Source organism: Mustelus asterias, chromosome 8 (genome assembly GCF_964213995.1).
Source record: "Mustelus asterias chromosome 8, sMusAst1.hap1.1, whole genome shotgun sequence".
NCBI lineage: Eukaryota > Metazoa > Chordata > Chondrichthyes > Carcharhiniformes > Triakidae > Mustelus > Mustelus asterias.
The window spans coordinates 103,130,792-103,158,244 of record NC_135808.1 but is presented as its reverse complement, the minus strand read 5'-3'; the positions used below and the strand labels follow the sequence as shown (position 1 = coordinate 103,158,244).

The 27,453-nt window shown below is 42.6% G+C and overlaps 1 protein-coding gene across 2 annotated transcripts in view; it reads right to left on the bottom strand.

Moving 5' to 3' along the window:
• The window catches only part of plpp3 (phospholipid phosphatase 3), a 130,668-nt gene extending 103,448 nt beyond the window's left edge, over window positions 1–27,220 (bottom strand). For both annotated transcript variants that reach the window (XM_078218641.1, XM_078218639.1), the window contains exon 1: window positions 26,697–27,220. In XM_078218641.1, coding sequence (XP_078074767.1) covers window positions 26,697–26,823 — 127 coding nt within the window. In that variant the 5' untranslated portion in view covers window positions 26,824–27,220. The remainder of the gene's footprint in view (window positions 1–26,696) is intronic.
• Between the last annotated feature and the right edge of the window lie 233 nt (window positions 27,221–27,453).

Below are 27,453 nucleotides of genomic sequence, written 5' to 3'. Positions count from 1 at the left end.
TTTTCCATTTCCCAGCTCCATCTCCCTTATCTTGTGCCACCCCAACAACAATGGAACTTAAGATGCTTTAACAGCATCAGTAGCTCCTGTTCCCTTTAACATGATGCATCATAGCTGTAAATTTTCCTCTTCGCTGCATGGCTGGTAATCTGACAGAGCATATTGTAGACATCATTGAACCCTGCATGAGTTTCATGCCATTGCCAAATAAAAGGTCAGCTTGCAGAAGCCTCATCTATTTGGCAAAGCTTCCTCTCGGTTCAGATGTTTCAGTACTCAAATGGATGTCTGGGCTCCCAGCCAATAAAACATAATGAGGCTGGGCTGAGAGCCCAGAAATCCATTAGCCTGTTGAAACACCCAAGCTCCAGAGAAAATATAGTTTGCTCGACAGCTCTGGCTCTCTGATCAATTTGATAGTGTTTATTTACATAAGGTAACGATGTTTCAAGTGCTTAAGTTCCAGCAATACATACTTCACAGGGTCTGGATGATGGAAGCTTTTATTAGACTGTAGTAAAAATGAGTTTATTTTAAGAAAGTGGATTTTTTTTTTACATATCCTATTGTCACTGTAAGATTCACTGGTTCTATACTATGCACGAATGGGAATGGAAGAGTCATAGCTTAGTATGGAAAGCTTAATGTGCCACATGGGTTGTTTTCAGGGCATGCCATTGACACAGGGGGGGCATGAGCAAGCCACATTGGGTGGGAGGGCATACACAAACATGGGGAACATGAAAGGCCATTGGAATTGTTTGGGGGCCATGGAGGAGACGAAAGGCCATATAGATTGTTTGGGGCCTAGGCCTGGGGGGCATGAAGGGCTATTTTCACTTTCAAGAAAAAGCATTTCAGGAAAGCCTTCCAATACCATCAGTGTGAAATCAGATGAGGTGACTGTCCATCCCTACTGCTCACTTCATTTTGTTGTAAAATATTGGGAGAAACACGGGTAAGGAAAACATTTAAAACTAGTATAAATGTTTCCTGCTTCACTTACAGATGTTGGCAAGAAAATAAAGACGATTTCCCTTCTAATAACAGACTGGAAAAGTCATCAAGCTACACAATCACAAAGGAAGTAGTTGAAAATTTCAGAGCCCAGCATCCAATGCAGCCCTTTCAATTCAGTTCTTCAGAACTCAATGACATATTAGGTGTGTCACTGATCAGATCGTAACCTGCAGAGTCCTCAGAGTTTAGGCCATGATCGTAAACATATGCCTCACCTCACAGTTCAGACCCCGGACCAGGTTTCCATTGTCCTTCTGTTACAGCCTTCCTTCTGATCCTTTCCACACCCCCCCCCCCAAATCACCAGCAGATGAACTCCTACAAGACTCCAGTCCTTGCTTCTTTGCTGTGTGGCCTGGGTCCCTCACTGGACCTAGGCCTCAGCAGCAGTCACTGAGTGCTGTAGCACTGAGGAGCAATGGAGAACTGCTGGCCTATGATTAGCTAGTAGCTGTAAGGGGAGAGGGGCAGGTTCACAGGGAAGGGCCAATGTTGGCCAGTCAATTGCCTGATACTTCTTTCCAATGGGGCTTCCCTAATGGAGTTGACACAGGGCGCCCTCCAGATTTCCATGGGCATGACTCCCATCACCAACATTAAATTCTGCCCACAGGGTGAATCGTCCCCCTGTGCTGTGGTGCAAGATAAAATAGATAACATCAGATCCATCGCCTCATTAAAGCCCCCACCCATTGATCACGACACACAACCCCCCCAACACGCACGCACGCACGCACAGTATTGGACAGTGATTAGCGGGAGCCCTGGATGATTTTCCCTTCTGTAATCCAGGGCATTGGGATGAACCTTGGTAATGTCCCCCTTTATTGCCCCAGGTGGAAAACAAACCAGGAATGTTCTTAATCTGGATAGCTCGGTTACTGGATAAACACACTTTCCTGAATTTTGAGGTGATAAAGGCAGCAAAGCTGTCAGCATTCGCCATCAGCACTCCAGTAAAACTGACAGCAAATGTTTCCCACACATGCCCAAAATAATACAGAAATCCAGAGGTTGCTATCAGTTCAACATTTCTCCATAGGGTAAACTGCTGAGGGCAACTGGAACAACAATTTAGCACCAGAAAATTACCAGGAAAGCTGCTGGATTGCTGTAAAAACCCAATGGCTTCTTTCCCTTTGGGGAAAGAAACCTATCACTTCCTAACCAGTCTGCCCCATGTGTGAGTTCACACTATGTGATTTAATGCCCTCAGGACTATTGATGAATCACAAATACTGCTTCACTGCATCCCAAAAACAAAGCTAAAATAAAACTACAACTATATATTCGGCAAACTCTTTATTATATATGGACTTGAGTGAAGAAATAATATAAAAGAAAATGGGTAGGTAAGACGAGATCACAGGATAATAATAGATTCGGAAGATCATTTGATTTAGCTCATCCATACAATCTTTCCAATTGCAATATTCAATTGTTTGTTATATAATTCCAGGATTTTCCAATTTATTTCTCTACCCAGAAGTCCATCATTTTTCTCTTTATGTGAAAAATAACTTCTGGTATCAGTCCAAATTTATCTTTTACTGGTTTGAACTTGAGCCTCCTTATCCTACCTCTTGCAATTTAGTTGGAAGTGATTTTTGGGGTTTACCTTAATCCCATAAGTGGCTCTTAGATACTTCCTTCATGGGTCATAGTCAAAGGATAAGGGACCATCAACCTTTTAGGATTGAGATGAAGATAAATTTCTTCACCCAGAGAGTGGTAGGCCAGCAGAATTGGTTACCACAGCAGAAAGCAGTTGAGGCCAAAACAGGGTATGTTTTCAAGGGGTTAGGTTTAGCTCTTGGGGCGAAAAGGATCAAAGAATATGAGGGGAAGGAGGGGTCAAGCTATTGAGTTAGATGATCAGCCATGATCATACTGAATGGCAGAGCAGGCTCAACTGGCCGAATGGCCTCCTCCTGTCCCTATTTTCTATGACTCTATGTTTCTGAGTGATGCGCGATTAAATCACTCGGGAGGCTAGATTGTACCCAGGAAATAAAGGCTTTTATTACTAACAAGAATGGAGCATACTATATACAATACAATCCCAGACTAAAGGGTCACCAGGCAGTGCAGTGACCTTTATACTTCTCCAGGTAGGCGGAGCCAACTGGAGTGTACCACAGAACAATATCAACAGGTAGAACAGCCCAACCCTAACCCCAACAGTGACAACAGTAACATATCTACAAATACCCATAGTGCTAACCATCTATGGTTCAGTACTCATAGTGATAACCAACTATGGTTCACCACACTGAGACTGTGCAAATCCAGTCTTTTCAGATAACCCAGATCTCTGACATTTGGGATTAATCTTGTGGCACTTCTCTGGACTATCTTCAGCACTTGAAAGTCTCACCTGTATTTCAGCAACCCTAACAAGGAAATGGTCTGACCACAACTTTAACTGAATTGTATTATTAATATTAATTGAATATTTATGTATTGAATAATTCAACATCCTGTTGGATCTATTGATTGTTGCTTCAAGCATCAAGCATACGACAGACATTGGTTTCTTTCAACTTTATCTATTTCAACAACTCTTCTGGGGTCCATGTGTCTCCTCATCTATGTGCAGTACTTTACACTTATCCATATTAAATTTTACCTGGCATTGTTGTATCCAGTTACATATTTTGTCCAAATCATTCAAGCTACCTCCTCAAATTCACTCTCTCTCCTAGTTTGGTATCATCTGTAAATTTGGCAATTTGCATTTGATTCATATGATACCAAGAAACGGCTGAAGGCACTGGATACTGCAAAGACATCACTCCAGCAACAGTACTGAAAACGTGCTCCAGAACTAGCTGCACCTTTAGCCAAGCTGTTCCAGTACAGCTACAACACTGGCATGCTACCCTGCAATGTGGAAAATTCCCAGGTATGTCCTGTCCACAAAAAGCAGGACAAAATCTACCCGGCCAATTATCTCCCAGTCTAGTCCGCTTACCAGGATTGTCAACAGTGCTACTAGGTGGCACTTACTTGTAATAATCTGCACACTGAAGCTCAGATTGGGTTCCGCCAGGGCTATTCAACTTCTGACCTCATTACAGTCCTACTTCAAACAGAGACAAAAGAGCTGAACTCAAGAGATGAGGCAAAGCATTTAGCTACGTGTGACACCAAGGAACCCTAGCAAAATTAGAGTCCTTGGGCAAAAAAATCTCCACTGGTTAGAGCACAAAGTAAGATGTCTGTGGTTGTTGGAGGTCAATCACCTCACCCCAGGACATTACTGCAGTTCCTCAGAGTAGTGCCCAGGCTCAAACATCTTTAACTGCTTTGTTAAAGATCTTCCTTCCATCATAAGGTCAGAAGTGGGAATGTTTGCTGATGATTGCGCAAAGTTCAGCAGCATTCACGACTCCTCAGATACTGAAGACATCTGTGCCCATATGTAGCAAGACCTGGATGACAGTCAGACTTGGGTTGATGAATGGTAAGTGACATTCACGCCACACAAGTGCCAGGTAATGACCAACTCCAACAAGAGAGAATCCAACCATCTCCCCTTGACATTCAATGACATTACCTTTGTTGAATCCCCCACTATCAACATTCTGAGGTCACCATTAACCAGAAACTGAACTGGAACAGCCATGTAAGTACTACGGCTACAAGTACAAGACAGGGGTTGGGAATTCTATGGCAAATAACTGACTTCCTGATTCAACAAAGACTGCCCCCTATTTACAAGGCACAAGTCCGGAGAGTAATCGAATACTCTCCACTTCACTGGATGAGGGCAGCTCCAACATCACTCAAGAAATGCGACACCATGCGGGATGTAGCAACCTGCATGTTTACTACCTTATCCATCACCTCGAACATCCAATTCCTCCACCACCGACACACAGTGGCAGCAATGTGTACCATCTACACTGCAACAACTCCCCAGTGCTCCTTTACAGCACCATCTAAAGCCATAGCCTCTACCACCTTGAAGGACAAGTGCAGCAGATGCATTGAAACACCACCATCTTCAAGTTTCCCTCCAAGCCACTCCCCATCCTAACTTGGAATTATATCGCCATTCCTTCACTGTCACTGGGACAAAATCTTGGAACTCCCTTCCTAACAGCACTGTGTGTACCTAAAACTCATGGACTGCAGTGGTTCAAGAAGGTGGCTCACCACCACCTTCTCAAGGGTGATTAGAGATGGACAATAAAAATGCTGGCTTAGCCAGCAACACCCCTATTCCAAGAAAAGAAAAGAAAATTGCTGTAGATCAGAAATATTAGCGTTCTCTACACAAATCCAGGGAGCACTTCCTCCATCCAAAAGTAATTCCTCTTACAAGTACTTGCTGTTTTCTACCCTTCACCCAATTTCTATTCCATTCCTAGCTTACTCTGCATCCCCACAGCATTGAAACTAAATTTTCTTTCATTACATCACAAGCCTTTTAGGAGTTTAGATAGACCATGTTGTCCAGCCCATTTAGAATGTCGTTTCTTGGAGAGAAAAAAATCTAAGGTCCCCTTCTGCATCCATGTTAACTGCTGTTTACTAGGTTACCATACAATCCTCAAGTTTACATCTCATTTTAAAAACACATTAGTCTGTATGCGTGTAAAATAGCAATTTTTAAAATTTGTTCTTGGGATATGGGCACAGCAGGCTGGGCCTGCATTTATTGCCTATCCCTGAAGGCACTTAAGAGTCAACCACCTTGCTGTGGCTCTGGAGTCACATGTCAGCCAGACTAGGTAAGATTTCCTTTCCTAAAGGACATTAGCGAACCAAATGAAATTTTATGGCAATCAGCAATGGTTTCATAGTCATCGTTAGACTTTTAATTCTAGATTTTGTTTAATTGAATTCCAATTTCACCATTTGCCACGGTGGGAGTCAAAGCCGAGCCCCCAGAGCATTACCCTGGGTTTCTGGATTAGCAGTACAGTGACAATACAGGGTTACTGCCTTCCCTATTCTAAAAGACTTCAGTTATTTGCTTTAAAATGGATACAGGGTTTCCGGACAGCAATAAATCACAAGCTAAAAAGAAAAATCAGAAATATATGAAAAGGTTAAAAAGACAACAGATGACCTGATGAGCATCCTGTATTTACCTAAATCCACTTTGATAGTGACATTACTGTTAGCTTCTTTTAACAATCCAATACATGATTAATTATTTTAAGTGACACACCACTTCTATTGAGCTGTGAGTGAGCTCCTTGATGCATTTTGCACATCTGTTATGCAAACACCTCACTTGTAGACTAGTTGATCATGGGGTCACTGGAATGACGTGGGTACAAAAGGGATCACAAGTCGGGAGTGCGGGAATTATCCCCTGGGCACAGGCAGACACACAACATGGGCGGCACAGTGGCACAATGGTGAGCATTGCTGCCTCACAGCACCAGGGACCCGGGTTCAATTCCGGCTTCTGGTCACTGTCTGCGTGCAGTCTGCGCATTTTCCCCATGTCAGTGTGGGTTTCCTCAGTGCTCCAGTTTCCTCCCCAGTCTAAAAGATGTGCGGGTTAGATTGATTGGCCATGCTAAAGTGCCCCTTAGTGTCAGGGAGATTGGCAGGGTAAATGAGGGTTACGGGAATAGGGCCTGGGTGGGATTGTGGTCGGTACAGACTTGATGGGCCGAATGGCCTCCTTCTGTACTGTAGGGATTCTATGATTCTATGTAAAAGTGGCTCAGTATTATCAATAAACCTCTATTGTTGTTAGTCCCTGGTCACCAGTTATTGCAACCAAATTAAATACCAGCTCTACTGATACCGATTTGGATAGGGGTTATAATTTCTCCGTCTTTGTTGACTGCACTCAGTTCAGTTGACCTCGCTGCTCATTGTAGACCCCACCATTTCAGCGTAGAGGAATGGCAACAGAGGAATGTCTGCCCGGCCGATAATGGCCACTTCTGTCAACACTTTCCTATTGGGTGACCGGGGAGTGGCATGTGGTGCGAAGGGTCTATGGCAACAAATTAGATTTGCTTAACAGGCAACAGACGTCTGTTCTCATTACAGTGGCTGGGGAAGTACATCAGACTGCACCCTCCTCCCCAGACATTTCTACTTAGAGGTATGTCAGGTCAGACTCTTTAGTTTTCGGAAATGTAGCCCTGCGCTGGAGATACATTAGAGGAAAATACAACCTCTCTTTTTTTTCCGCACGGTGGTCTGGAAGTTAATAGTATCACCCACCCCTCACCCCACCCTCGTTAATAACTTAACTGACTTGACCTTAGCTCATTTTTCTTTTTACAGTTGTTGACAGTCCAGTTTCACCCTGGACTCACCCTCTTGAGTTATTCAAACTGATGATGCCAGTCCTCTGCTATGTATAGATGCGCACATTCCAGTTCATATGCTGCTATTCCCAATTTTAAAGTTTCAATTTTAGAATAATTCATGATCACACCAGGAAATTTTAAGTGGGAGAATTGAGGCATTTCTTACACAGCCAAGGCCTTTTCTACAATGTCAATGTTCCAAGGTCACATCGCATATTAACCACCAGGCACACAAGGAAGATGGCAATGATGAAGCTAAAGATTTGTAATTTCTTAGTGGAAAAGATATGGCCAGAACTATCCCTTCAGAAACTTATACTTCCACTAATCTTAAGCAACCTATAATTAAACTGACGGCTTCTTGTTTGTTTTATTCAGGCATAGGTTGATTTTTTAAAAATTCATATCATCTGGATAGATACATAAAATAGGCAGGGAATAGGGGGATATATCGAGGCAAGAAAATGTTAGACTAGAGAGGCATTTGTGTCGGCACAGACTTGGTGGGCCGAAGGGCCTGTTCCTATGCTGCACTGTTCTTTGTTCTTTGATGTGGGTGTTACTGGCAGGGTCAGCTTTTATTGCCCATCCCTAATTGCCTTGGAAACAAGTGGCTTGCTCGGCCATTTCAGCAGGCAGTTAAGAGTCAACCAGCGATGATCAGGAATTTAAAACTTTCAAATTACATTACTGATATCCCATGCTCAAACAGCCTAAATTAATTACATATGTTTGGAATCTTCTGAAAGGAAAAATAGAACTCATCTTACAGCTGATTTCTTCAAGATAACATGTGAAGTTATAACCTGATTATGCCTTAATGGTTGCTCTTCTTTTCCCCCCCGATTTGTATTAGATTAAGAGAAACTGCTTCAGTATTGGTCACACTGGTAAAGCAAATCATTAGGCAATTAGCACAAGGCAGTCTGTCCAGCGCTCGGTAAAAGTACTGCCTGATAATGTGCTGAAATCTACAGATCAGAAATGTCCCAGTTTCAATTGAAGCTCTGCTCCTCTGACTGTATTGAAACACTGCAATTGTTTAAAAAAAATAATGGGATGTGGGCGTCACTGGCTAAGCCAGCACTGATTGCCGTTGAGAAGGGAATGGTGAGCCGCCACATCCTGTTGGATGTAATGAAATTTGCAAGAAGGAAGGATTTAGTTGTACAGTCAACAACAGACTGTCACCAGTATGTTCTGCCATGCTATCAGTCATATTTCTCTTTGACAGGAGCAGGAATTGGGAGCTGCGTCAACAACCTAGAGCCACTGGGATGAGAAAGAAGAGCTCGGAACATGCTTGTTGCTACTAGATTCATGGCGGGTGATAGGGACATCCAGTGAGGACATCCCATTATCTTCAGATGGCATCTGTGAGCAGTGCTCTCCTGTCGGACTGATGGCAGTGCACACTCTGTGATAAGCTTCCTGCCAGGCCAATGCAGCAGTTATCCATAGTCCCTCCTTTGCAGGAGGATGATGACGATGATTTGCAGTGGGGACAGTGCATGGATCGTCACAGAGCTTCTGTGAATGTCTGACTCCTGTCTGGCTGATGGCAGCTCACCTATGACCAGGGTCACATCATAGCGATGCAGAGGGGAAAGTTTCACCTCTCCTGATCTCACGGCATCCTTCATGAGCTGTACCTTTTGAGGTTCAGAGTCACCCAAGGCTGAGGCAGATGGAATGGGGGTGCTCAAAAAAAGTGCAGAGAGCACACACAGACAAAAACCGGAATGAGTGACAGTTTCCCTGTACATTGTGGGAGACGTCCTCATTCCCTACCAGATACAGGCCATGGCCGATGTGTATAGTCACTGTGAAGGGACCCCACCAATGGTGTTGGGAACCTTGCACAAAGTAAATGGAGGAAGCCTAGGACTCAGCATCCTGCCTTTACTCTGTGCAAGAATCAGGTTGAGAAATACAGAAATACAACTCATCAGAACAAGGAGCCATAGAAAGGGTAGAATTAGTGGGCCGCTTTTCCAACTCCCCATCACCTTTGCTGATTTTTGAGATAATCTCGCCTTTCCTCTTTTAAATATTTAACAGTAACATTGATAGTGTTTTAACCACACACCACTGGATGATACAGTTATATTCTGGTGCCATACACTGGGCTACCACATCAAACTAAAGTCAGTTAGTGTGTTAAGAATTCTCAATTTCCCCCGTGTATTATATAAATTGTACTGGTGAACAGAATTGTCAATGAATAATTCGAAGCATAATCACTGGGACAAATAAATTACATCAGGACAACTCCAGGTAATGTATAAACTTACCAGTCGTAAAGGCTGAATGAAGAGTGCTAAAGTGGAAGGGCCCAGAGGACTCTGGGATATGCAGAATTTAGGAGCCAGATTAACTAAATAAAGCTCCAATTGAATACAGGAAGTGCCAATCTGATCAATTATTTAAACCACAGCCCAATTATACAATTCGATATAACTGTCTGGGCATTTCAGGGTTTTGTTGATGGTGAAAATATATAATTTAAACGTAATATCTCAAATAAGAGATTCACATTCAGTCTTCAGTAAACAGGAAAGCGTACAATAGCTGTGAATACACTGGTTCGGGGAGAATTACATTTATCAGGCACAACTGTCAGATAAGTTAAACATACTTAAGAGTAGCTAAAATAGGCAGCAGTTAATACATATTCTTAAACACGACTTTTACAAGAGTCTACTTGCTAATGAGAGAAGAAAAACACAGCATTATAAATATAGTGAACATTCCTGCACCCATGACGGTGCCTCAAATGGTCCCAGTTGGTCAGCTTGTAGCTAACCTAAACTCATGTGCAGTTAGAAAAAAACCAGCTTCAGTGAATGGGGTCTTTGTTTACACTCTCTCGATTGCCATATCCTGTATTTAAACCCCTCACCCTTTCTAATACTGAAAACCTATTGCAGGATGTCGCGAACAACAGGTTTTCTACCTAATCACTGCTTTTAAAACTAGCTGTTAGAGGGGTTTTCAGTTTCTAGTTAATGTTTTAATTGTAATAGTTACCATTTTCCGAATGACTGTTCACAAATTATTAATCATTCATAAAACAGACCAAGTTAACTCCAACATTCTAACTGAATGAATAGTTCAACAATAAAAGTGAGGGTGATCAAATATTTCCTTTGGTGTTGCATCTCCAGATACAGCATGCTGTGTTCTGCAGAGGAATGAATGAATGCTCCTTCTAATTTTCCTTCAAAGCTGAGTCAACTATATTTGTGCAGGAACTCACCGGGCTACAATTTGTAATATAACTCCTCATGTCAAAATGGATCTTCATTATGTCGTTGCTAAGTTTACACTGACTGGTTCATGCTGGACCCGGCATGTATTTCACAACATGAACCTCCTTCAATTGGCAATTCTTGGGCCACACTAAAATGACAGGGGTAAAAAAGATAATTCCCCCTCTCAATAACTGGAGTTTGCTGGTGTCGTAGTGTAACTAGTCCCAGATTGTCACACAACTACTGACCCACCTTGTCATAGCTTCCCAACCTGGCATTTGAGTATTTTTAGGGCAATGCAAAACTATCAAAATATCACCAAGTAATAAGTGTGACGTTTGAATGCATACAAATCAGGCAGAATTAGAATGTGAACATGTGCAACAACAGTTCCATACGGTGTCATTGGACTTAAGTGCATGGAACAGCAGTGTCTTTGTGTCACTGAGATGTAATTTAACAGGACAATTCCACTTTATCTTGAATTCTGACACCAGGTCGGATGGCAGCACGGTGGCAGAGTGGTTAGCACTGTTGCCTCACAGCGCCAGGGTCCCGGGCTCGATTCCCGGCTTGGGTCATTGTCTGTGCAGAGTCTGCACGTTCTCCCCGTGTCTGCATGGGTTTCCTCCCACAGTCCGAAAGATGTGCTGGTTAGGTGCATTGGCCATACTAAATTCTCCCCCAGTGTACCTGAACAGGTGCCGGAGTGTGGCGACTAGGGGCTTTTCACAGTAACTTCATTGCAATGTTAATGTAAGCCTACTTGTGACTAATCAATAAAATTAACTTTTTACTTTTGATTTCAGTACAACCAACAACCTATTGCTAAGTGCTAAAACTCAGCTCAAGAAATGTATGTACAATTATTTATATTTTGCACTGGTCAACTATATAACTTTGCCCTCCCCAGCCCCACCTTTAAAGTTGCAGCGCTGCTTTACAGTTTGGTCCCTTTCAAGAACTTGCTTAACTCAATCATAGAATCCCTACAGTACAGAAGGATGCCTTTCTGCGCATCGAGTCTGTACTGACCACAATCCCACCCAGGCCCTATTCCCGTAATTCCACACATTTACCCTGCTAATCCCCTTGACATGAGGAGGCAATTTAGCATGGCCAATCAACCTAACCTGCACATCCTTGGACTGTGGTAGGAAACCGGAGCACCCAGAGAAAACCCATGCAGACACGGGGAGAATGTGCAAACTCCACACAGACAGTGACCGAGGCTGGAATTGAACCTGGGTCCCCGGCACTGTGAAGCAGCAGTGCTAACCACTGGGCCGCCCTGTTGTTGTCAAGGACCATTTTTACTATTTCTGGCAGCCAACAGATCATTCTCAGGAAGCTGTAACAAGTACGACTCGGCAAAAAAACACACACACTTCCTGGAGCTTCAAGTATTAGAGTGTTATAGACATTACACCAAATCTTCAGCCATCAGTACATTAAATACTTCAGGGACAGTCTCCAAGTAGGACTACAGAAAGGTAAGCATTCAACAATCGATTCAAGCATTAGCCATTATGTAACAGAGTCTGAATCAAATACCCTTAAACTAAAAAGAAAAAAAGAAAAACTTTGGCTGTCCTCCATACACCTCTGCTCTGCTACTTTAGATGTTTAAGTGATTTCACAGTAATTTCTAATTCGTCTGGTCGTAGTGCTGGCAAACACACAGCGATAAATCTGGTTGTCCAGCTTTTTTTTACTACCCGAATGTTGTAATCACAAACAAAAGAGGCCAATTATGGTGAAAGATAATACTTTGTTAGCCTTAGCTTGTAAAATATAATTCTTGCTAATTTCATAGTCAGCTAGAAGTGCATAGTATAAAGACAGTCTCGTACCAGTAATGGCCAATTCTATTCAAGACACAAGAGGCAATGACCATCACCAATAAAAGACACTCTAACCACCGCCCCTTAACATTCAATGGTATAACTATAACTGAAACCCCCACTGTCAACATCCTTGGGTTTACCATTGACCAGAAACTCAATTGGATTCACCACATGAACAGCGGATACAAGAGTAGGTCAGAGGCTCGGAACACTGCAACGAGTAACTCATCTCCTGACTCCCTAGAGCCTATTGCACCAACTATAAGGCACAAGTCAGGAGTGTGATGGAATACTCCCCACTTGCCTTGACAATACTCAAGAAGTTTGACACCATCCAGGACAAAGCAGCCCACTTGATTGGCACCACATCTACAAACATTCAATCCCTCCCCCGCCGATGCTCAGTAGCAGCAGTGTGTACTATCTACAAGATACACTGCAGCAATTCACCTAAGATCCTTAGACAGCACCTTCCAAACCCATGACCATTTCCATCTAGAAAAACAAGGGCAGCCGATAAATGGGAACACCACCTCCTGCCAACCCACTCACCATCCTGACTTGGAAATATATCGCCGTTTCTTCGCAGTCACTGGGTCAAAATCCTGGAATTCCCTCCTTAGCAGCATTGTGGGTCAACCCACAGAGCATGGACTGCAGCGAATCAAGAAGGCAGCTCACCACCACCTTCTCAAGGGCAATTAGGGATGGGCAATAAATGCTGGCCAGCCAGCGATGCCCATCTCCCACAAATGATCAAAAAAATGGAAAAGAGGATTTTCTCAACATTTCCATTTAATTAAAATAACTCCACATAGACATCCTTCTCCTTATGATACTGATTGGGTCTCCTAAAATCACTGTGGGTGATGGCAGTGTCGTGGCAATGTCACCCAGACTGATGTCCTGGGGTCACGAGTTCAAAATCCCACCTTGGCAGTTGGTGGAATTTAAATTCAATGAATAAAATCTGGAATTAAAAGCTGGTCTCAGTAATAGTGACCATGAAACCGTTAACAAATGTTGCAAAAATCCATCTTGTTCACTAATGTCCTTTGGGAAAGGAAACCTGTAACCCTGGACTGGCCTACACGTGGCTCCAGACCTGCAGCAAAGTGGTTGACTCTTAACTGCCCTCTGAAATGACCTAGCAAGCCACTCAGTTCACTGGCAATTAGGGATGGTCAACAAAAGCTGACGCCCACATCCCCTGAAAGAATAAAAAACATCAACTAATTAAACAATTGACCAGGAACGAACTGATACATTTGTTAATCTTAGGTGACATCAGTATGAGTCAAGAATAATGCAACATCCAGAAGTAGTCCAATCAGCAGAACCTATTCATGAATATGCTGGAGACAGTGAAGTGGATAGTGCTCTATCTGTCAGCTTACTCCACGATAGTGCCCTGTCAACTTACTCTTAAGTGTTCCCTTTCAGTTCTGTAGAGCTATCACATCTTTTCACCCTGAAAGGAAAAAGTGTTGGCTTTGATATATGATAGTTCTTAATTCATAATCTTCTGTTCTCTAGCCCCCAAGTACTGTGTAACATTAGTCTCAAAGACAAGGTTTAACCATTAGTCTCAAAAAAGCCTCTTATAAGCAAGACAATGTGCCTCCACAGGAACCATTAAACAAACCTATATAAATATCATCAAGAGAATTATTGTGTCCCTCATCAACAGTCAGAGATAAATTTCCATTTGTGCATGAGTATAGAGACCTAAATAATCATGAAGATCCTGTTTGTGACATTAAATCCTGCTGCACTTTAAAAGATAAACTCTTACTAGGGTTTCTTATAGGAAAATATGCATTGGCCAGACCTGACCTGGAGTACAGTCTACAATTTTGGTCACCTTCTCAAGGGCAGTTGGGGATGGTCATCTTATTTAAAATGAGACTTACCTGCACTGGAAGCAGTTCAGAGAAGGATCACTGGCGGATTCCTGGGATGAAGAGGTTTTCTTATAAGGAAGGTTGAGCAGGTAGAGCCTATAATCTTTGGAGTTTAGAAGAATGAATGGTGATCTTATTGAAACATTTAAGGTACTGAGGAAGCTTGACAGGGAAGGTGATGGAAGAATGGTTCCTCTTGTGGGGAAATTTAGAGCTAGGGATCACAATTTCAAAATAATGGGGTCTCCCATTCAGAACAGGGATCAGGAGGATTCATTTTCTCTCAGGGGATCGTGAGAGTTTGGGAATTCTCTTTCCCAGTGAGTGTGGAGACTGGGCTGTTGAATATATTCAAGGCTGAGTTAGATAGCTTTGATTGACAAGGGAGTCAAGAGTTATGGGGGACAGGCAGGAAAGTGCAGTTAAGACCATAATCTGATCAACCATAAATGGTATAGAATGGTGGGGCAGGCTTGTGGGCCTTCCCCTCCAGCTTCTATTTCTTGAAAATATCAAAGTGTGGCCATTCTTGCCCCAAAATGAGCCTCCACACCCAGATGAAAGTTTGGCTCCTTCTGTTGGCATGTTGATTTGACATGCAGTATCATCAAATCAGCAACAGTCATATAGGGGACGATTGCCCAAAAAGAAACTAAATGCCCAACGGGCGGGAAAACTGGAGATGTTCCTGCCCGTTTTTTGGGCGTACTCAGTCTGTTGAATTTCCAGCATTCTGTGCTTCACAGAGTCCGCCGGAGGATTCACGCTGGTAAGGAGGGGGGGCATAATCCTGCCGCTGAGGCCAACAGCATAATGCTGAGTGGGCCACTGCACATGTGCCGATCTGTCAGTAGGAAGGTCGGTGCCTGTATGCTGGCTCCCAATCGCCAATGTCTCCCCGACTCTTCCCTACCCCCCCAGATCACCAGCCTCCCTGCCAACTCCCCCCCCCCACATCAGCCCCAAACCCCATCTCCCCACGGCCAGCCCCGATCGCTCCCTCCCTCCCCCACCGATCTCTAAATGCAGAGTGCGCAGCGGTCACCCTCCCACCACCACCGCCGATTGGCCCGCCCCCCCAGTAGGCCCTGCCCCTCTCAGGCCCTGTCCCCTTGGTGGTGCCCGGCAGGCAGTACCAGGTTGCCCAGCTGGCAGTGCAAGGCTGGAACTGCCAAAGTGGTGGCTCCCCTGCCCCTGACCTCCTTGGGGTGCCTCAATGGCCTCTGCCCCCAACAGCAAGGTCATCACGCCTGGTCCCCGTTGATGGGGACCAGCTTTAATCCCGGCTGGTTGGAACCTCTCCCGCAGGGTGGGAAACATCTGCGAGCCCAGACGATACTGTCCGGGGCTCACTAATGATATTGAAATGTCAATTTCAATATGGTAATCAGCCTCGTGCTAATTTCCGGTGAGGCGCTGATTACCCAATAAAAAATGGCTTGGGAGAGTTACAATTGACTGGGTGTCAGCTGCGAATCTCGCTACAGTCCCCCCTGCTGACATTTCCCAGCCCGCTGCGCCTCTCAAGCAGCGCAAAGAGCCGGGAGAATCACGCCCATAGTATGTTAGTCAAACTAGGGTATGTACAAGAACAGAACCTTTCCAGCATCCAATCTAATTGGATTAGATTTCAACTCACCATGACAACTGAAAACATGTGGATAGGATAAAGAATGTCTACAATAGGAAAAAAAACTATTTTTTAAAAATCTGGAACAAAAGTAAATAGTAAGATTGTACTAATGAGCAGGGAAAATATATAGTAAGTTTATTCCATAAGAATAACTTGGTAACAAGCAGGGAACTCAAAGAGTGTCAAAAATAATCAAGCTTTCAGACATAATTGAATTTGACACAAAAGGCCCTCCTGCTTTCACAGGAAACCGCCATTTTGGTTCTCATAAATACATCATTATCTGGAACCATCCATATAGGTCTTGTTGTGTTTGAAATCTTTAAACATCCCTATTCACAAACATGCGCTCATCTGAACAGCAAGTCTGACTGTGTTTAAACCAGTAAAGTGTCAAACTCAACCATTCTTTGTAACACTTTCAGATATTTCATGGATGGATCTGATATTGTTCCATTTTTAAAATCCCTGATTCCTAACATGTTTACATCTTGGCAAAAGATATCTGAGCTCTTCTTATGATCTTGATCTTTTCACAAAAGTCCATCTACCAGGAGCTGGAATGAGGGTTGGATCTGCAGTCCTGGGAGAAGCTCCCCCCCCCCCCCCAGCAAGTTTGAAACTGTCTCCTGGACAGTTATCTAGAACTTCAAGAAAGAAGAATTTAGAAATTCACATTTACATAGTGCGTTATCGAACCTTTAAGACATCTTAAAGCATTTTACTATCAAGTTGCCCTGGGAGTCCTCAACTTGATTCCAGACCCCATGAGGTCTCATGGCATCAGGTCAAACATGGACAAGGAAACCTCCTGCTAGCTACTACGTACCATCCTGTGCTCAACTGTGAGTCAGTACTCATCTGGAAGAAGCACTGAGAGTGGCACGGGAACAGAATGTACTCTGGGTGGGGGGGGTTTAATGCCCATCACCAAGACTGGCTTGATAGCTGCCAGATTGGGTCTGTGGCAGGTGTTAAGGGAACCAGCTCCAGGGAAAAAAGCTACCTGAACTCATCCATCCACCTGATTGAAAGAGTGCAGAGAAGGTTCACAAGGATGTTGCCGGGACTTGAGAAGCTGAGTTACAGAGAGAGATTGAATAGGTTGGGACTTTATTCCCTGGAGCGTAGAAGATTGAGGGGAGATTTGATAGAGGTGTATAAGATTTTGATGGGTATAGATAGAGTGAATGCAAGCAGGTTTTTTCCGCTGAGGCTAGGGGAGAAAAAAAACCAGAGGGCATGGGTTAAGGGTGAAAGGAGAAAAGTTTAAAGGGAATATTAGGGGGGGCTTCTTCACACAGAGAGTGGTGGGAGTGTGGAATGAGCTGCCGGATAAAGTGGTAAATGCGGGGTCACTTTTAACATTTAATGAAAAACTTGGACGGGTTCATGGATGAGAGGGGTGTGGAGGGATATGGTCCAAGTGCAGGTCAGTGGGACTAGGCATAAAATGGTTCGGCACAAACAAGAAGGGCCAAAAGGCCTGTTTCTGAGCTGTAATTTTCTATGGTTCTATGGTTCTATGGTTCACCTGTCACAGATGCATCTATCCATGACAGTATTGGTAGGAACAACCAAGGCAAAGTCCCATCTTCATACTGAGGATACCCTTCATCATTCTGTGTGGCATTACCACCATGCTAAATGGGGGAAACTTCGTACAGATACAGCAACTCAAAAATGGGTGTCCATGAGTGGCTGTGGGCCATTAACCGCAGCATCTCACTAAGGATCCTTCAAAAGCACTTTCCAAACTCACAATCTCTAACACCTAAAAAAAGGACAAGGGCAGCAGATACATTGGAACATCACCACCTGCAGGTTCCCCTCACTCTCCTGACTTGGAACTATATCATTCCTTCCCTCACTGTTGTTAGGTGAAAATCTTGGAACTCCTTTCCAAAAGCACTGTGGGCCATCTAGACCAGATGGGCTGAAGCAGTTCAGGAAGGCGACTAGCTCTCCAGCACCATCTCAAAGACAATCACTGATGGGCAATAAATGCTGGCCAAGCCAGCAATGCCCATGAAAGACCAATTAACAAAGCAATGATTTAATTTTAAAATTCAATCCTGGCAATGCTGTAAGTAAATGAGAAAGCTAATTTACAAAAAAAAACAAAGCCTCAGAAATCCATTTCCAATAACATTGTTTAAGGAAGGATTATTGGCTAGGACCGTTCCAAAAGGTCCTATAACATCAGTTGCATACACCCAAGTAGATTTTCAGGGCTTTAATGATCATTGCATCTGTATAGCTGCACCTCCAACATTACAGTAGTCTCTCAGCGTTGCGGTGAAGTATCAGCCTCAAGGCACTCAAATCCTGAAGGGAGATTTCATTCTAGAGGTTAAGAAGTTTCAGAGGAGAGTGACACAAGTCAATTGATCAAGGAGCTTGGCTATTTAAAATACAGGATTCACCAACTGATGACCCAATACCCAAAATGGAGCTCAACAATGCTTGAAAAAAAAACCTTTAAGAAGATACCACTTCTTTGAACATCTTCTAATTTTAAAAGCTATGATAAGGAAACATTAACACTGTAAACTTTAAAAATTAATGAAAAGGTTCTGCGCTACTTTTGCACTACATAATAAAGTAACATTAATTACAGAGTTTTGATCTTACTAAACATTTCATTAAAATTACATGGCATCCTAATACTGAAAATTATACTTCCTCAGAACCAGATCACCAAGTCCATTTGTCCCTTTGAGATAAAAGTACCATGGACACTGCAAATCTGAAATAAAAACGGTTTAAGTGCTGGAAAAATACAACAGGTCTGGCGGCTTCTGTGGAAAGGGAAACAGAATAAATGTTTCAAGTCCAATATGACTCTTTTTCGGAATAGTTAAGTGACACGACTAGGAAACACCAAGGCTGGTTTGATGAGAATGGCCAGGAGATTCAGGAGCTGATAAGCTACAAGCGCAAGGCTTTTCTGAACCTGAAAGAGCAACTCATCTCGATAGCAAGAAAACAGCTCTACAGACAACTGAAAGCTGAGGTACAGCAAAAAACCCGTGACCTGGAGACCTAAAGAACATAATGATGGGTGGAGAAAGTGCAGGAGATCCAGCAGTTAGCTGACAAACATGACGCATGAGGTTTCTTTGGCACAGTCAAGACCCCCTATGGCCCAAACATTCAGGGCTCCACCCCAACGCTGGCCAAAAACAGAGAGGTACTCCTCAAGAACAGAGAGGTAGTCAGCACCCACTGGAAGGAGCACTTTGAAGGCCTCCTTAACAGCAAATCTGTCATCAATGGAAGTGTCCTTGACTCCATCCCACAGCAAGTCATCTCAGACAACCTCAACATGATATGAGGTAGAAAAGGCCACCCAACAACTAAAGAACAACAAGGCATGAGGAGCAGATGGAATCTCCACTGAAGCACTAAAACACAATGGAGAAGCACAAGTGACGTGAACACATGACCTCTTTTCCCTTATCTGGAAGATGGAGAACATGCCAGGAGATCTCAGGGATGCCATAATCATGACCATCTTGAAGCAAGATGACAAGTCTCACTACTGAAGGATTTTCCCTGCTGTTTGCCAGCGGGAAGGTCATTGCAACAGTCCTCCTTAATTGCTTTCTCCCTGTGGCTGAAGAGCTCCTCCCTCAGCCCAATGCAGATTCTGCCCATTAAGGGGCACAATGGACATGATTTTCCCATGCAGCCACTACAAGAGAAATGCAGGGAAAAGCACCCACACTTGTACTTGTCTTCTTTGACCTCACAAAGGTCTTCAAACATTGTCAACTGTGAGAGATTTTGGAGCATCCTCCTCCATTTCAGGTGCCCCCAAAGGTTTGCGACCATCCTCCTCCACCTGCTCCACAATGACATGCAAGCTTTGATCCTGACCAATAGATCCATCATAGATCAAATTCATGTTCAGACTGGGGTCATGCAAGGCTGTGTCAGCGTGCGAACACTCTTCTCGACCTTCCTTGCCACAATGCTCCATCTCACCCTCAGCAATCCCCCGCCCCCCCCCCCCCAAGCGTGAAGATAAACTATAGAATGAAATGGGAATCAGTTCAACCTCTGCCACCTCCAGGCCAGATCCAAGGTCCCCCTAACTCTGTCACTGAATTATACAGTATGCAACAATGCATGTGTCTGTGCATACTCAGAGGCCAAGCTCCAAGCCATCTCAACTCCTTCACTGAGGCATACATGAGCATGGGTCTTAGACTAAACATCTGTGAGATAAAGGTCCTCTACCAACAGCACTGCACAATGAGGCCTTGGACAACAACATGGACCACTTGCCAAACCTTGGAAGCCTACTGTCAACAAGGGCAGACATCAATGATGAGGTTCAACACCACCTTCAGAAAGAAAGTGTTTGAAGACTGGGGCTTCAGATCTGGCACCAACTCAGGAAAATCACATGAGAGGAGATAATATTTCCAGATTCACTGAATGCAAGCAATTGGGACGACTACAAGAGTAACAGGTCCCTAGAATTCTACCAAACAGTTTCTGCCATAAACAATTACTCGCCAATTAGCTCTGAATGCTACAAGAATGGGCTGGCTGAACAATAAAGTTTTGCATTTCAGAGCAAGACTAGCTGTATTGCATTGCTAGCTACAAGCAATATAGTGAAGTCTCCTCCTCCTCCAAAATAATTCCAGATACCACTCATAGAATTAGAGAACAGACAATTTGGAATGCGAGACATTTATCAATTATTCTATACTTCTTGTGCAAAATAAGATGATTTCAGAAATTTGTACACTTATAAAAACTGTTTCACATATTTTAGAAATATTTTAACTCGTGCAGGAGATGCAGAAAAATAAGTGCCTTTAATATTGACTTTTGTTATCAGTCACTGACATTTGCTGCACTCACATATGAGTTTGCACATTCCCCCGCTGTGCCTGTGTGGGTTTCCTCCGGGTGCTCCGGTTTTCTCCCTCAGTACAAAGATGTGCGGGTTAGGTTGAGTGGCCGTGCTAAATTGACCCTAGTGTCAGGGGATTAGTAGGTTAAATTAGGGTTGCGGGAATAGGGCCTGGGTGGGATTGTGGTCAGTACAGACTTGATGGGCTGAATGGCCTCCTTCTGTACTGTAGGGATTCTATGATTCAATGAAGAATGCTTCAGTTATGTGAGATATTCTGTAGCAGGCTTCCAGGAATCTTCATAAAATCATTTGTGCAGCTATTTCTACTGGAAACAATATGTCTTAAAATATATAACACTGAATGGGTTGTTTTGTTTGCAGTAAACTGTGCTTTCTGGTTCAGAATTGATGTCATTTTTCTTTTACAAAACATTACAAAGTATTTACAGCACATCCTTTCTCCCTCATGTGCTTATCTAACGTGCCTTAACTGCACCCATACTATTCCTGTCAACGACTGCTTGTCGTGGCAAGTTCAACATTCTAACTGCTCTTTGAGTAAAGACACTTTTTCTGAAATTCGCATTCAAAATGTTCTTCAATGTAGATTTTAAATAACCTTGTACCCATTAAATAGCTGATTACTTTTAACATCCATTGTTTTATTCTATTTGTTTCAAGTAGCTTCCAATAAATGATAAGGACAGATAACATCACCTGAAAATTGAGTTAGAGAATTTAGTGAGCAGATTTAGAATCAACCAGGATAATTCGAAAGTACTTAGTTCAGCACACTTATACTATCAGGTTCAGCATCTTTACAAATCCAGTTCCTATGTCATGCACAGTCACTCAAGTGACATTTCGAGGTGAGGGATTAATAGAAGTAAAAACAAAAAGTCAATAAATTTGTCAAAATTCCTCTTCACCTATGGCTTTTGGAAGCTATCCCTAAGATGGGAATCTCTCTTCAAAGGGGCCTTTTAGAAAGATAGCTGGGGGAAGAAAACATGATGAACAAAGAAGAAAATAAACAAACAGAAAAAAAAACAAATTACTTGAACCTAGCTGATATCATGCTTTTGCGGACAGAATAGCATTGCCACCTGTAGTGACAGCAATTGGGAGCTTTTCTTGCTCACACGTGAATAATGCCATAAAGCACCATCAGTTTCCATGCTGTTACTCCATTTTCACTTGTGCTAACATATTACAGTGAAATTAGACTAATGAATAGAGTAATTGATATGTATGACTTCAGCTGTCATTACTCCTAAGCATACCACAGCTGGAACGCCTTACTGCTTAACATATTCAGGGTCTTTCACATTAGAAACTAATTTATAGTCTGCCCAATGTGGTATCAGTATCAAACTTGTAACAAGCACATCAGTTTTGCTAGTGATTTATAGAAAAGGTCAGAAGCAGAACATTTAATAAAGCAAACAAACAGTTGAGGTTTTGGACCAGGATAAGGTTTTTTTTGCCTAAAATAGGTCAGCTAACAAAGACGTTTGCCTTTGCCTTTTATATTGCATAATTAGGGATTGCTATATATATATTTCTTCTTGAGATCAAAACTGCAATGTCAATTTGAAATAGATTAAAAAGACATTAGCTCTGTACACATTTAGAATTAAATAGATATCGGAGGAGATTTTTCCAAAAAATACCCCAAAACAGCAAGTCCTGAATCATTAGGTAGGAGCAAGAGTAGGCCATTCAACCCCTCAAGTTTGCCCTGCTGTTCAATATCATGGCTAATCTGATGATAGTCTTAATTCCACTTTCATTTATTTATTAGTGTCACAGATGGGCTTACATTAACACTGCAATGAAGTTACTGTGAAAATCCCCTAGTCGCCACACTCCGGCATCTGTTCGGGTACACCGAGGGAGAATTTAGCATAGCCAATGCACCTATCCAGCACGTTTTTTGGACTGTGGGGGGAAACCGGAGCACCTGGAGGAAACCCACACAGACACGGGGAGAACGTACAGACTCTGCACAGTGATCCAAGGCAGGAATCGAACCCAGGTCCCTGGCGCTGTGAGGCAGCAATGCTAACCACAGTGCCACCCTGTCTACCCCATAATTTTGGATTACCTTGTATCTCAAAATTCCTCAAGATATTTGACAGAACTCTTCTTATGAATAGGTCCCATCATTTAATGAAATTGGGAGAAGCTTCAGATAGCAACACAATAGTAAAAATAGTTTATCTATTACCAGTGTGGCTATTTCTGTGTAATGACATTCACGCAAGAGCCTCAAATATGCTGCCTGTGGCTGCATACCAATTTTAGGCTGACTCCTCCAGAGCTATTGCCTGACACATGGAGGAATCTAATGGCGCCAAGCCATCAGATTGATTGGTGAGAGGAATTTCTGAATTGATAATGGAGCCTTATTATATCTGAGAGATAGAATGATGAAGTGCCATTGCAGTGTAAACAACTGAGTAGATATCCTCATCTTGTCATATTATGTTTGTAAGACTAATGGCCTACCTTTTACAAGACCTTCACAGGGTTTGATGAAGTCCACTTAATGGATATCTTAAGCAATTTAATTGAAAAAATGCGCCACAACATTTTATCAAATCAGTGATTGATGCTCCTCTGTAAGTGGACACCACATAAAATCCACTTCAAAGTGTTTGATAGAGCGACATCAATGGCAGCAAAGTAATTCTTTCTATTGCGATGTCTACCAGTTTTCGGAATAATGCTTAACAATAAACTGTATTTTTGCAGATCTTGGAAGTTATACTGTCTTTTTCAGTTAGTCGATCAATAATACGGTAGCTCAGTGACACTCTTAACCAAGAGCTGTTTTTTTAGTGGTTAGTAGATCAATCTTCTACCATGATCAATCTACCAGTAATTATTTGAGTAGAAATTATGCACCTCTTCATCAATTATTTAGAAGTAAAAGCTCCAAGGCCTCCTCTCGATCCCTGCTCTAAAAGAACTTCAAAAATAATAATTACCTTCAGTACCACCAAAGCACAAGGTAAAGAGGATGGGTCTCTGCTTATGGCACACTCACAGCAAAGGAACTTGATGATTCCAAAGACACATACAAACAATTCTATCCTGTGGATCATTTGCTCTTTCTCACAATGTATTAGAAATGTTAGGTATATTTTGGAAGCCTCATCTGAAAATTTCCACAGTAATGCAAAACAGTTAGGCACCCCAATACTCAAGCTGCTCCTACATGTTTATAATTATGTAATAATTTGTGTGTCGTCTCTCCTCCCAACAACAAAAAAGGCTGAATAACATCAATAAATCAGTTACAAATAATATAAGCTATCTGACAATCCTGTTTCTCGTCAACTCTCAACAACAAGGATTACACCATATAAAAACAGGTAACTAATTGCACAATTGCAATCACACCTTATAATTTGGTGAGTGACAGCAGGTGCATTGTCCACACAGAGATTCATGGTCCCCAAATCTGAAATCATAGTTAATTTCCAATTTAAATGTTGTAGGAACAGCTCAATTGTTGTGGGAAATGACTATCCAAGATTTGCACTAACTCCCAGAGCACAAGATTGCACTACTTGATGGTGTAAGCACAGAAGGCTCACACACACCAAAAAAAAAGTACTGTTTTCATGAGTATGAAACACAGATGTTCTTGATTGCAGGATGCACCCAAATTTCAAATAAGTGTTCAATTAGTAGAATTCACACATCAGACTAGTTTAATTTGCTACACTAATTGATTGTAGTCTTCCTACTGTCTTATCATCACCAGAACATAAAAACGAATGGAACCCATTCAATTATCGTGCCACAAACCTACCACCTACAAAAGTAAACAAAATTCTGGGCTGGTTGTATTAACCACATGAAACATTATTGTATCCAAACACTGCCAAAACACAAACACACAAAGGTGCCTTCCAGGCCTCTTGTGTAGATTTAGAAAAGTTATAGAATGCCGGCACTGCCTAACAGGCATTTGGATCTGGTAGAAAAGTTGTTTAATACCAGATGCATAAGAATCATAGAATTGAATCCCTACAGGCCATTCAGCCCATCAAGCCCACACTGACCACAATCCCACCCAGGCCCTATTCCTGTAACCCCACATATTTACCCTGCTAATCCCTGACACTATGGTCAATTTAGCATGGCCAATCAATCTAACCCACACATTTTGGACTGTGGGAAGGAAGCAGAGCACCCAGAGGAAACCCACACAGATATGGGGAGAATGTGCAAACTCCACACTGACAGTGATCTGAGACTGGAATTGAACCCACGTCTCTGGCACCGTGAGGCAGCAGTGTTCATCACTGTGCCACCGTGCCTGCCCCTGATAGCTGCACCATTATCAAGATAGTTAAAATATGCTTACAAACAGAAACTTGATGTAGCGTTGTGTAGCATGAGTTGTATGAGCTCTACAGATGGAGCTGTTTGTTTCAATTACATGTCAATTTTATAATGCTAAAGTGACCCTTGCTGGAAAGAGGGTGCTTACTCCATTAAAACCCGTGCATTTAGATGCACAGACAGACCTGTACCACACTGATTTCAAGACAGCTATAATTTCAAAACTTTTTTTAAAATTCCTTTTTCAGAGTTACAAAGCCAATGTGCAGTATGGACAAGGCAAGCCCTTAATCCATCTCCTTGCTTGCTCCCAAAAGACAATTCAAATTGAATCCAATTCATGGTGCCCACAAGAGAGACATAGAAGATCCAGGCTGACAAGAGCAGGCAGTACACCTGATCTCGGGCTTGATTCACTATGTGATCTTAGTCAAAAGGCTATTTGAAAACTGCAAAATCCATGAGCTTGCTGGGGAGCTCTTACACAGCCTACAAAGTTAGGCTACTAGCGGATGTTCCAGTCGGCTCCCACTTTAGACACTAATGTGGTTAAATAGGAGTTTAAAGAGCCAAGTATTGGCAGAGTTCAAAATCAACCTTAATTTTCCACCATGACCTCTCGCTGACGTTCTAATTTTTATTATGAACTTTCACAAGATGGAATAATCCAAATTTACATAAAATGTCTGATTGGCTGGAGACAAAATAATCAGAGCTAACAGTGAGTGGCATGGGACGGTAACACATGGAATGTCCCACCATCTAAATCTCAGCTAAACCCTGTCATCCTTTTTCCAATCACACAGGTAGTCCATATAAAGCACTGGTAGCAATATTAACGATGTCACTTTGTGAAATAATACTATTTTCCTAAAGGATTAAACTTGGATCGGTGACTACATTCCAGGAATCTGAACGGATAAAAATGTATTCCCCCCTGGCTCTGTTTTTCTCTCCACTGCACGATTACATTTGGCATAGATGTGACTTTGACACATACAAATGTTACCAAAAGTCTGTGTGTACAGATAGGTATGAGGTGTACAACATGCTCACAAATCCAAAACACGCGCAGATCAAGCTGCTTGCTTATGTGCAGCACTTCATACTTTAACAATGTATACAAATATTTTATTGGCCTCTGATTCCGCCCCTGTCCCCCCTCCCCCTATAAGAGGACTTGTGCTTAGACAAGTTCTGATAAAGCCGACAAGCTGAGTGAAGCTTCAGACAAAGGTGAAAATGCCCATCTATTTCAATGTGATTACATGTGGCATGCATTTGAACTCAGGCTAGTTGCTAAACGGAGATTAAAGTAGGGTAGTTGTCAGTTTCCACACACCCCCTATGAAAAAAAACATTAATGTCAAATTTACTTCTTTGCTTTATTTTGTGGCAACGTTGAAAGAACAGTGGCAACACCTACTGCCTGCCCCGACAATATGTAAACATAACACAGCATGGAGGACTACTTGTAACGTAGTTGCTTATTTTAAAATAAAAATGTACTCACCAAGAAGTAAGCAAAAGAGATCCAAGCAGATTAACAAGACTTTCTTGTGATCCTTATTATTCAGAGTTGAATTCCCACCACTTCGGCTGTCGACAGGCATAGCTTTGTCGTATTTGTAGCTCTGCATGTGTGGGACTGTTGTAAAATCCGTGGCCGAAAATGTTAAAGTAACTTCTTTCTGAGTCTCTCGCCTACGTTATCCCTATCGGACGTTCCACCTTTTCCTTAACTCTTGTACTTGTGTTTTAGCAACTTCAGCACAAAACCTCGTCCCGAAAGGAAGCGCTGACCGGGGAGTGTGTAAGCTAAGGAACTTGTGTGTGAAAGTCACAAATTTATGGTCTTCTTTTGTGTCTGCGGAATGAATGAATGAAGAGGTTTCGTTTTAAAAACAATTCCTTTGCGGGCGCAATGCAGCGCTGCACTGATGTGCTGAATGCGGTTCCTTTCTTTCGTGTGTTTGCAAAAAGCTTTGGACTGCTGTTTTATTCCTGAACTGCTCTTCAACGTAACCCACTTGGATCAGTTGCCAGTCAGTTTCAGCCCCCTTCCTGATGATGATTACAATTTCCTACAGATTTCCAAACACTGTCCCTCAAGACAGGCTTAGAGCGCCCCTAGTGCTGCCAGGAAATATTCAAGTGGAAAGAGACTTTTTGATTTCCCACTATTTATAAAAGACTTTTATTATCGGCACCAGTGGTTAGCACTGCTGCCTCACAACCCCAGAGACCGGGGTTTGATCGTGGGTCACTGT